The sequence below is a fragment of the Pleurodeles waltl genome, chromosome 8 (assembly GCF_031143425.1).
Source record: "Pleurodeles waltl isolate 20211129_DDA chromosome 8, aPleWal1.hap1.20221129, whole genome shotgun sequence".
In the NCBI taxonomy this organism is placed as follows: Eukaryota; Metazoa; Chordata; class Amphibia; order Caudata; family Salamandridae; genus Pleurodeles; species Pleurodeles waltl.
In genome coordinates, this window is record NC_090447.1 from 1,492,770,714 (window position 1) to 1,492,782,764 (window position 12,051).

At 43.8% G+C, this 12,051-nt stretch overlaps 1 protein-coding gene across 5 annotated transcripts in view; it reads left to right on the forward strand.

The window, feature by feature from the left end:
- The window catches only part of STXBP5L (syntaxin binding protein 5L), a 1,301,131-nt gene that overhangs the window by 797,912 nt on the left and 491,168 nt on the right, over positions 1-12,051 (forward strand). For all 5 annotated transcript variants that reach the window (XM_069202705.1, XM_069202706.1, XM_069202709.1 and 2 more), the window contains exon 13: positions 2,496-2,563. In XM_069202705.1, coding sequence (XP_069058806.1) covers positions 2,496-2,563 — 68 coding nt within the window. The remainder of the gene's footprint in view (positions 1-2,495; positions 2,564-12,051) is intronic.

A 12,051-nucleotide genomic window follows, 5' to 3' on the forward strand; every position in this document is an offset into this window, starting at 1 on the left:
TTTCCTCAAAACCTCCATACTTGTCTGTACATCCTGACAAAGTAGTGTCACGCACTAGAGCTTCCTTCCTTCCTAAGGTGGTTACACCATTTTATGTAGGCCAGTCCATCACTTTGCCTACCTTCTATGCACCCCCACATCCTTCCCATGAGGAGGAGAGACTCCACCGTCTGGATCCAAAAAGAGCGTTGACGTTCTACCTCAGTCGTACTAAAGATTTCCGGGTGGACTGTCAACTCTTCGTTGGCTATGTGGGTGTGTAAAAAGGGAAGGCGGTGCAAAAGCGTACCATCTCTCGATTGGTGCTTCTTTACTTCAAAATGTGCTACGCTTTGGCTAATAAGCAACCTCCTGAAGGCTTGCGTGCTCATTCCACCAGATCAACTGCTGCTTCTTCTGCGTTAGCATGCAGAGTTCTTGTCCTGGATATCTGTCAGGCAGCTACGTGGGCATCCCTGCACACGTTTGCCAAGCATTACTGCCTGGATAGTCAGGTCCCTCGCGACGGCTACTTTGATCGTTCGGTCCTGCAGGACTTTCTAGTATGATCTTGTTTCACAGCCCACCACCGAGGATGGCATTGCTTGGGTATCTATTCTAAGGTAAGGAATCTGCAACTAGAAGTCTCTGTCAGGTGAACAAGTTACTTATCTTCGGTAAAGACATATCTGGTAGAGACATATTCTAGTTGCAGATTCCTTACCGCCCACCAAATCCTCCCCGCTTGTGAACTGATTTCTATGGACAGGGATTCCCCATTTCAGGTCCTTAGCTCTGGCGCACCAATCTCAGTGTTCTTAGCAGCTCTGCGCTCTGACGTGGAAAGTCGTTAAAAGAAACTGATGTCACTGCGCGAGGGCGGCGTCTGTGTACTACTCCAACGTCATTACGGCGACCACGATGCCTGCAGACACCACCTACCCACGCGCCACCTACCAATGCGCAAGGGTATTGCTCGAAGAAAAATCTCCGGATCCAGTCTCACGCCTGGGGTAAAATTCTAAGGTAAGGAATCTGGAACTAGAATATGTCTCCACCAGATATGTTGTTACCGAGGGTAAGTAAGTTGTACGTTACAAACAATAAAAAATTAAAATGGAGCTCTGAGCTCTTTTCTGAATTGCAAAGACTTGACAAAGCAGACTTTGTTGTGAATAGTTTGTTAGCGACAATCATACAAACTGGATTCAGGACTGAGAAGCATTGTTAAAATCATATGATCTGACTCAAAGTCTGGAGATAAGCTAAAGGAGGTTACTTTCCCACAAAGTTAATAATCAATATGTTTTAGACACTTGTAATTGTTGGTGGCTTGTCTATTATTTATTGACTATACTTTTTTTATTTTTATAATAGCTTCTTCTGGCTGTTTAGTATGTTTATCCGATGTATATTTATTGTAATCATTTTATCATTAATACAATAAACTTGACTTGACCACTCCGCTATGTAGTCTCTATGTTGAGAAGCCTTTGGAGATGCGGAACCCCTTATAATAGAATGCTTTGAAGACCATGTATGGTGTCTAAAACTTTGGGGCTCATTTACAAGCCCCTTGCTCTGCAATAGTGTCATTTTTTCTGACTCTACGGCATCGAAGTAAAGTCCCCCATTCTGCTCCGTATTTACAAACTGGAACAATGGTTCCATTGTTCCAGTTTGTAAACCCTTGCACTACATTTTACCTGCGCCATGTACAATGTATGCAAGGGAGGCATTCCCCCGCAGGGAGGCCCTTAGGTATGGTGCAGTGAAACCTACAAGATTTCACTGCGTCATTCTAGCATCATTTTTTAACGCCTGCTTAGGGCAGGCGTTAGAGTGACACGGTGCCTTGTTCTATGGCCCGCCCTGTGCTTTGCTGGACTGGCATAAACATTTTTGACGCTAGCCCAGCAAAGCTCCACAACTGCATCAGAAATTCTGACGCAGCTGTGCTAACGAGGACCATGGTGCACTGTATTGTAAATACAGCGCTACGATGGTGTTGGTAGGGGGTTGCAGGTTGGAGCAGCAAACTAGCGCATCGTGAGCGATGGGCCCGTTTGTTGTAAATGAGGCCCTTAATCGTCTAGCTGGCCAGTAACTACGGGCGGATGAGAGCACTGGTTGAAGCAGGGATAGAAATGTTGATCCATGAGGGCTAGTTATGTGTCAGATTACAAGTTTATAAATGGGATCCATTTATATAAATTCATCTTACATAGATATCCTGAAGACCTGGTAGGGATCCGCCTGTACTAAACCTACCTTGGACTCCCTGGGGTTAAAGGATTATGAAAGTATTGCACAGCACAAGTGCCAAACCTCTGCTCATTTTCCCACCTTTATTAATGTAAGCAGTTTTTTAAAATAAATCATGAAGACATAGGATCTTTTTCGCAAAGACGTTCCCTATGATCTGTGTCTTGAGCATTGTCTTAACTGTTCCTCTGTGATAGATGATCACATTTGCATTCTCCCACAAATGACCTCTTGACCTTTTTCCAATTTAGGAATGGCCAATCACTGGAGGGACGTGGAACCTCGGAACACAGACGTATCCAGAAATCATTATAACAGGGTAAGGGACATGAATTGCTTTTTACTCAAATATATCAAACTTGTTTCTGTAGAAAATGGATCTGACAACGTCATTCAAAGTGGCCTCTGGCTACTTCAGATTAGGGGTGGAAATGCATAATATCTTGTGGTTATTCCTTGATAAATGTATTGCAAAATATGAGCATTTGCTGATTTCTTTTAGTTAATGAGGTGATGTTAGAACGAATGTCGGATGCACAGTTGGTAAAGAATGAGGCTAATATGAATGAAGGTTTATAAAGCCCTTGTTTACCAGAAGGGCCCTTGGCACTGGTGACTAAAGAGCAACAGGGTCTGAAGGGGACTTGGCCTGGCCGGTTGGGCAGGACGGTTCCTATTGGCCCAGGACCAAGGCTGATTTGCATAAGGCGGGACTCTGTTTTGAGCAGAGGAGCTGGCGACTAGAATGCAGCCCGCACACGCTGAGTTAAAAAATATATATATGTATGTATGTATATATATATATATATATATATATATATGTATATACATATATATGTGTGTGTGTGTGTGTAAATATGTATGTGTATATATGTGCATCTGTGTGTAAATATATATGTATGTATACAGTATATGTGTGTGTGTGTAAATATATTTGTGTGTATGTATATGTGTGTGTGTGTGTGTATAATTTAAACATGTATATATATATATATATATATATATATATATGCATATACACACATATACAGTATAATGCCATTGCAACAGAGAACGTTATAGCTTGACAGTAAACACAAAAGAACCTGAAAGTGGCAGGGAGCCCTCGCTGCGTGGCACTTCCTGGTCCCGCTTCCAAGAAGTGAACTGCATAGCACCTTGTTCTTATAGCAGATGGACGTTTTAATTGGTTCTGTGTCCCACTGGCTGCGAGTTGTGCTCCCACGCGCGGATCCTTTGCGGTTCCACCGGTCTCACCGGCTGTCTCTGGGGAGCGTGGGCCCTGCCAGGAGGCATCTAACGAGCAGAAAGATGCTCCGAGCTGCGCTGGCGGGACAGTTGACCAACCCTCTGATCTTTCAATATAAATACCTCTGATACGTTGCATCCGTCATACATCTTCTGGGAACCTGATCTGCGTTTTTGTGTATACAGTTCTGAAATCTAGAGCAGTGGTTCCCAAACTTCTGACTTCTGAGGACCCCCACTTTATCATTACTGGAATTCGGGGACCCCCACTGAATAATTATTGGAATCTGGGGACCCCCCAATGAGTCATTACTGAAACCTGGGGTCCTAATCTGTTAATATTATTCAATTGTCTAAGCAGTCGCGGACCCCCTGAGGAGGCTTCCCGTACCCACAGGGGTGCCCGGACCACAGGTTGGGAACCACTGATCTAGAGCCTTGTTTACCCTCAATATCTTAAAAACGTGCAGTGGAGAAAGTTTTGGAGCAGTAGCTTGTCACGCACATTGTAATATAATATAATTGTCTTTTCTTCTCTGTGTCATCTAAATGATGACACTCTATGCAAAATATATTGGGGGCCCTTCTTTGCCTACTACCCCATGTTACGGTGAGGGTAATTGTGAGCCAGTCCTCCTAGGTGCCTTCCCTCTGCATACTCCTTCAATAATAAGGCTACCAGATGGCAATGTTGCAGCTCTGGGCTTTTGTTTTACACCCAAATGCATTCTGGTAGTTGTATTCCTGAGTCTCATCGATATAAGCAATTGGACTGGCTCAAAGGAAAACCGAGCCCTGGACTATTGCATCCTTGGTGACATGAGGTAATAGGTAACCTAGCTAGAAAGGGACTGCCGAGGGTGGCTCACTCACCACGGGGTGTAACTTGTCCCTAAAATGTTTTATAATATTTTCTATGGTGCCCCCTCAGCAAAGTTCAGTGCCTTCAATGGGGTTACTGCTCTGGTGCATCCAATCAAGATACAAAATTAAGGCTCTCTAAATTTGCTGTATGATCTCTTTTCTCTGATGCCAGTTATTGAACAAGTGGAGTGTGTTTTCTGAGATTCGGTTCGTGGTTGCGGTAGTGAGTAGATTGGAGGTGTAGTGTCCTGTATTAGAACACTTGAATTTTGGGAGCTGCATTGAGGACAATGGAGTGCTCCAGGCTTCTAATAAACGGTAGAAGCCCAGAGCGCCTACATTCCAGTGGTTGTCTCACAGCAACAGATGTCATTCCCCTCGGGCTTCGGGAGGCCTTTGTTTTATTTATTAGAACATTCTGCCCTCTAGTGGCAGAATGCTGTAACATAGCCTTATGGCCCACCATAGCGGGGCTATAACGACCATTAAAGTCCCTCTTCCTTGTTAAAGGCCCTCACCTTCGAGTCGGGCCACAAACGCTGAAGAGGGCCCTTAATGGTCGGTATAGCCTGCTATGGCAGGCTATAAGGCTATAGTGGTACTTATTTGTGACAGGAAAGGTCCTCATGGGTCAGAGTCTTTCCTTTCCTTGAGACGTCCTTTGCTTTGGTTTGAGATAGCTGGCCCTTGCGTTCTTGATCAGTGGCTTACCTACTCGCTCCAGCGTTCAGTTGAGCTTGCTCGTCGTCAGAAGCTAGGGTTCAGAAGTTGGAAAAACCAGGTCCTGTCTCTGGAAAAGCCCTTCTCTCTCTTCATGAAAGCAGAGCCTCTTTTCTAAAGCCCATATCAATGCGAACATTTGCTGTCAAGGGCTCAGTACTGCCCCAGCATGTAATGTCCTGAACACAAACCGGCTGCAATACCCCCCACCTTTATTCTTTTTGCCATGGTGCTTAGTTTTGTCAGATTTCCCTTGTATATAATTGCAGGATACAATTAGATCAATTTCTCCTACAAACAATACATAAAGGCGAAAAAGTATCAATTTTTTTTGTCTTTAAAGAAAACCCCTTGGGTCCTAGTCACAAAGTAGTTTTTGTAGAACGTTTATTAGTACTACAATAGTACTACTGACATGCTACAAAATGCTCTTCAAACCTGTGTAGGTCTCTGCCTCAACCCCCGCATCCGCTGAATCAACAGTGGAGGATGCTCTTTCTCCTACCTCGCTGAGAAATTCCGCAATTTCGACAGTCTCATGACCGTCAAACTCGTAATGAGGCCCTAAGTTTCTCTATTGTGGAACCTTGTTTTTATTAGGCTAAAGATTGCTTTCCCTGAGCCTCTTTCATTGGCTGCTGTAGTAGAGATTCTTCGTGTAATTCAATCAATTGTGGAAGATTCCACTTTTCAAGATATTCTAACCAGAGTTTTAATATTGCAAGAGATGCACACTCTGACCATGGAAGTCAAAAACGAATCCAAATGCGGTTGTCTTGTTGAAAGAGCATTTCTGACCAGACAGCAGAGATCTCCCCGCACACAGGTATATCTTTTAGTAGCATATGTGGGAGAGATGGGGGTGGCTGGAAAATGTTTAATACTTACTACTAAATTGCTCATTGCTACTGTTCTTAAACGTAGAAAAACAAGTATTCCAACTTCCCATTCACATTCATCTTAGCTCCTCCATTTGTTTCAGCAACAAGAACCTTTGTAGAAGCCGGGTGCACTGACAGCGGCAACAAACATAGCGTAACATAGCAAGAAAGGCACTTCAGGAACATATACAACTCTGAGGCCTTAAAATCATTCATTCCTTTTTAGGTCTGGCCCGACAGCGCAGCTGTCTGCAGGATGTATTACTACCAACTATTTAAAATATACTTAAAGAGGGTTTTGGCTGCATCAAGAGAAGCATCACTCTCTTACCTCATGATATTCGCTATTCATTCTGCGTTCCAGGGAAGGCTTCTATTGGGACGTCTGAGCAACTATTTTACAGCTGAAAAATACAATCAATACTCTGTTTGTTCTATTCAATTCTTTATGTTATATGTCAGGGGGTTCCAGCCTTTTCTGTCAAAAGAGCCACATATGTTCAGTAAATATCATCTCGAGCTACTGTTACTACTGTTTTTATAGTGAGCATATCAGACAAGATTACATTAGAGATCACCTCAGTGCCCTGGAGTTACCACCAGTAATGCAAAAAAGGCTTCATGAATTTGGAATGTCTTTGCATGTGTAATATATAAGTTATAGCTTTAATGCCTCTGGTACCAAGGTAGTGATATAAGTCATAGGTACCCCCAGTGCTGTATGATTCCTCACTCAAATATTGTCTTTAAATACATTTTACAACGCCAGACATTTTTTTCAAACTAATCAACTGATTTTTTAAAATACAAACATTTTCATCCTGAATACACTTTAAAAAAAAATATTAGTATACATCTATTAATTCAACCAAGCTAAACATTCTAATTTAGTGGGCTAGGCTGCCTGCGAAGATTTGCACGCTTTTTCACGTTAAAGCCACACCTTTTGACTTTGCAAAGACGTGTTGTACACTTTTATCATCTTTTCTCATGCTAACATTCACCACACCTCCAGCCTGCCCTCTCCAGTGTAGTTGATTGAGAAAGCAAAGTACGCCCACCTCCTGCTAAGGTGTTTGGGATCTCAGAGCTTAATTTGTGCTTGCTGTTTCCGGTGCTGAGCACCGGCACTTATTTTTTAGGGCCGGGGCTTAGTCTTCAGCCTCAAGCATTTGCTGCGAGCAAAAGACACGTTTGGGAAAGACGGAGGAAGGGAAAAACGAAAAAGCATCACAATGATAGAAAGCAGAAAGTTGCAGGATGAGCTGAAGGGGCAGGGAGTGGCCGTAAATGGATTGAAAAGGTCCGAGATGGCTTCGGGTTTACGCTGCCTCAGTATTCAGTGCTGGCAGATTTAATTGCAGCAGCCAGATTTTAAGAGGAGGGCTTTGGGCACCGGCACCTTTTTATTTACAAATTAAGCACTGTGTGATCTAGTCATTGCCTCTAAGCCTGGTTTCAGAAGCTGCATAGCTAGGGAGACAGTGTTTGTTCCCCCAGATGGATAAGTTGTGCCAGGCATCTGTGCACTCAGCATCTTGAGTACCTAGAACTGTCAGCGGCATTTGACACCATTTATCAAAACATCCTATGAGCATGCCTGGCCCAAGCAGAAATTGAATTCATTGCTGTCAATTGGACTGGGTACTTCTTGGAAGATAGAATGCAACATGTGGCCATACCCTATTCTCTGCAGATCCTCAGCAAGAGCACCAGCGGCATCCCCCAGGGTGCTGCTGTTAGGACATTGTTGACCAGTTCTATGCGTAGCCTCTATCTGACCTCAATTCAAGCTAAGCACTAGGGGCCATATGTACGAACACATTTTCCCATTGACACAGAATGGGAAAAACCCTTTGCTATATCTGGCCCTAGGATCCTGTTGTGTCTAGAGTACAGGAAGCAGGACTTAGAATATAGTTTAAGTTGCTATGGTTTAATGGGCCAAAACCAGATGTCCTCATTACTTCTGAAAGTATGGGTCAGTGGTCACACCCACTACCATTAGAAAGGACGGCCTGTATGTAGTAGTAGACAAAGGTTTGCCTTTAAATCGTCAGAGTCGGTCATCAGTTTCTGGCATTGCCATCCAATGGCAGGAGAGAAGGATGCACCTGCCGTCGCTCCCGCCAAGCAGGCACGCATGGTGAACTGCGGCTGATAGAGGAGGGAATGTCCCATTCACCCCCTCACCATAGACCCCTTGAATCGCATTGCTCTCCCCCACTTGCTTTTCACCATTTTCCCATGCTGCCAACTCATCCTGGTGGCCCTCTACCATCAGATGTGCAAAGTTTGTTCCAGGACTGCAGGCACATTCGAGTGACTCGCCAGGGGCACCCCTGATTGTCAGTTTTCCCAGAGAAACCACCTCTTCACACGCTAAGCCAGGTCTACTACAAACAAAATGCTCTCATATCACTGTTCCTTTTACTCTGATTTTAAATTGTCGTATTCATTTACACACATCGCAGGGGCATACGTTCGAACAGTATACCATGGTTTTCTAAATCTACACCAGCATCAATCATAACTTTCTGGGTCACTGTACAGGTGCAACGACTGTGGAACTGCTTATTTTAGCAACAGTAGAAATAATACACCAATGTTGGCTGAAGATGCTGCCAGGGAAAGAAGAGAGGAAGAAGATAATGTGTGAGAGTAAGAAGAGAGGAAGAGAGAGGAAGAGGAAAGGAAAGAGAGGACTAAAGGGAGCAAGTGTTGGGAAGAGAACAGGATGATGATAGAGAGGAGAAAAGGAAAGAAAGGTGGGACTTGGAGACCCGTAAGCAAGGGCACATCATTTTTGCAGCAGGTGTAGCAACACTGGTGTTCAGGATTGTGAAGGGCCCACTGCACCCCAATTAGCTCTGTAGTTTAATGCTAATCTTCTTTGCTTGCTTCAGAGCCCATGATACCCGTGTTAGGCCACTGGGGTGGTGGCATGTTTTATAAGAGATTTCATCTGAGACATACACAGGAAGTGGAGTTTGGAACCCAAACTGGAGACTTTTAAAAAATAATTGTTTTCATCTTCTATTAGCCTTTTAAATACTTTTTGCAATGCAGTAGGAGTCTATCTTGTAGAAGATATTCTGTCACTGATGACATCTATGTAAGTATTATGGCCATGTCCAATGATTGATCAGGTTTTGTGGAAAAAGGATATGTCGGATGTTGTTTCTCCTTCCAAAAGGTGGCGCAACCAGAGTTACGGCATAAGTGTTCAGCAGGTTCCAGATGACGTTCCAGATGATAATAGTGGACATGCGACAGGAGAAGGGCCTGAGAAGACAGTGGTAAAAGTGATCTTGCGTCTTCAAGTATCAGAGTGCAGTACCTGTTCCAACTTACTGGTGCCAATTGCACAAAGCGGACCCAACTTCCACTCTGCATCGACACACAGCAGGAAAATCACCTGCGAAGATGGAAGTGGAGGTGCACAAGGACCTACAAGCACCAGAGTTCCCTGTTCCGTATCTGATCCCACCCACTAACACGGACAAACAGAAAGTGGATCCAACTTCTCCACTGTCCTGGATGCGCACAGGCCAAAGGCGCCCGATCACTTGTGTCTGAGCCTGGAGGAGACTGGGCTGTCCCATGCTTCGTGGCTTTGTACCTAAAAAAAAGTATAATTGTAATTTCATTTATATGTCACTTACTACCCAGATGAAGCATTGAAGCTACTTTTGGTAGTCAGCACACTGCCCCCAGAACCCAAGGCTAGCGGTTAATCCAGTGTTATTAGTCATTCTTGGATATTAGGATTAGTCCTGTGTGCCTAAGAAAACCACTCCATACATTCGCTGCAGTTTCTTTGTGATGGATTAAATTAATAGGAGTTGGGTATAACCAATAGTGAGATTTATGTGAGTTCTTGCCCATGGTTGGTGTGATTAATACATGAGCTAAAGGAGAATAGGAATTGTGAGGTTACAGCGATCTGACTTACAGAGGAAGGAGGAAACGTTGTGATCCTGTAAATGAGTTGTGAGCAATTAGCAGAAATACAATGACAAATCAAAGCCAACATGCATGTGGGATAGTAGGTTGTGCTCCAAAAGAGGAGGCATCAGAGGATGGAAAGGAAAGAGAGGGCTATTTGAAAGAATAAAATGAGAGGCAATGATCAGAGGTTTTAGGTAAAGATCGGTTTCATGCCAAAGTTTAGGGATCTAGAGGATATTTTGGAGATAACATAACATTTGAGGTTGCAAGACTATAGAAAGGAACAATGTCATTTGTATATGAAGATAGTGCTACATTAGGTATTTTGTTTGGCACTACAATCAGGTAAACAGGCTGTCTGCTGTTAATCTAGACCACCGTTTCAGCCAGTTCAGTTGATCAGCTCAAGGATTGGAAGGAAAAGGTAAATACATGACACATATGTAGGGAGATATCAATCATTAGGCTGCACTCAAATGAAGCAGTAACCTCAAGCATATACCAATGTAAGAAAATACTTGGGCAAATAAAGTACACATTGAAAACAAGATTTTTCAAATGCTGAATTGAATGTCTTCTGATGTTCATCTCAAATTACTACAAAGCAAATCCATTTGGATGCTTGTGGTTTGTGTTGGCACAAGATGGAGGGTGAGAACAGCTTCTCAGCCTGCATTGATAGCATTACAGTTGATGGAGGGTGGAGCTGCAGGCACCCTTGTCTGCATCTCCACCCTCCAGCAGCTGTAATGTGGAGGAAGTGTGAGGAGGATGGCAACAGCACACCCTTAACACATTCAATGAAGTTAGTAAAGGGCTGCTGATTAGACGTCCTGAAGTATTGTCTTTTGGTTTACTGAAGGTGTGAGGGGTTGGACTTGCTGTGCAAGAAGAAATACCTCCTTTAGGTGAGGTCAAGCCTTTTGTCTTTCTTAATCACATTTCTAGTGTGGAAACCTCACACCTCTTTGTGCCTCTGTTGTGTTGTTGTGAGTGCTGCAGGCTGGAGGTTACCCTGCTGTAAGTGGCATCACTCCACAAAGGCTGGATCTACAGAGCAGATTTAACTCAGTCAACATCAGGACAAACGTGAGAAGTAGCTTGTTGACTGCTCTGAGAAGCGGGCAGAATTTGGCACTTGTGAAAAATGTCTGGGGGACATGGAACACTGGTCCTCCATCGGTGTTTGATGGTTTCAATCCTCCTGTTAATAAACTTTGTTTGTTAAGCGGGCCAGAAACATTTTTAAGAGCCTTCACATCAGGAGACCTTTATAACACCTGGACACGAGCTACTTCTCACTTTCTGTTGCTACCACGTTTTTTTCTGATGATGACCTGGTTAAACTGATTTATGTGTCGAAACATTGTTAACCTTATTAGCAGACCAACACTGATTGTAGTGATAAACAGATTGTACTCTTACATTGAGTCGGGCCATCAGAACTGGATCATTTGTCAGCCCTAGTTCTGTATATAGATGTGCCTTGTATATAGCACTTTTTTCACCCAAATAAATAAGATGAATTGGGTTGTGCATGGATTATACCGTGAAAAAAACTGTCCTTGTACATCTCGTGTCTTTGTTGTATATAACCATCCAGTCAAGGGTGTGTAGACTCAAACACTCCCTCCAAGGAAACCATTGCAATGTCCTTGCCTATACCAGCTGCTGCAACAAAACTAAGCTATATAGTCCATGCTGTATGTTCCTTACATACCCTGCTTAATGGACCTTTCCTGCCATTGCTGTTGGGTGAAAGGGTGACATTGGAGTCACATTTCTGGGGCGATAGAGCGTTCTGGAGGGCAGCAGGGTTTAAAATGACTTAACCTTCCTCCTATGATTGCCTGGGGGATGTAGGTTGAGTCCATGTACTGTTCGGCGATGGGAGGATGGGGGCTGGTCTTTGTGACAGCTGGGGAGCATCTATGTGCCCTGCTGGCACCAATGCGAGGGATAATCTCCCTCCTGGTGCACACCTCTAGTATCCTGGCCCCTGGATGTCTCCTCTGGTAACAGGCTAGGAGGCCAGTAGCATAGCAGTGATGCCCCTGTCCCCAGTGTCGGAAAAGATAGGGAGCTATCCACAGACGAAGACGTCACCAGGTAAATAAAAAAAAAAAAAAAAAAAAAGCTGTGT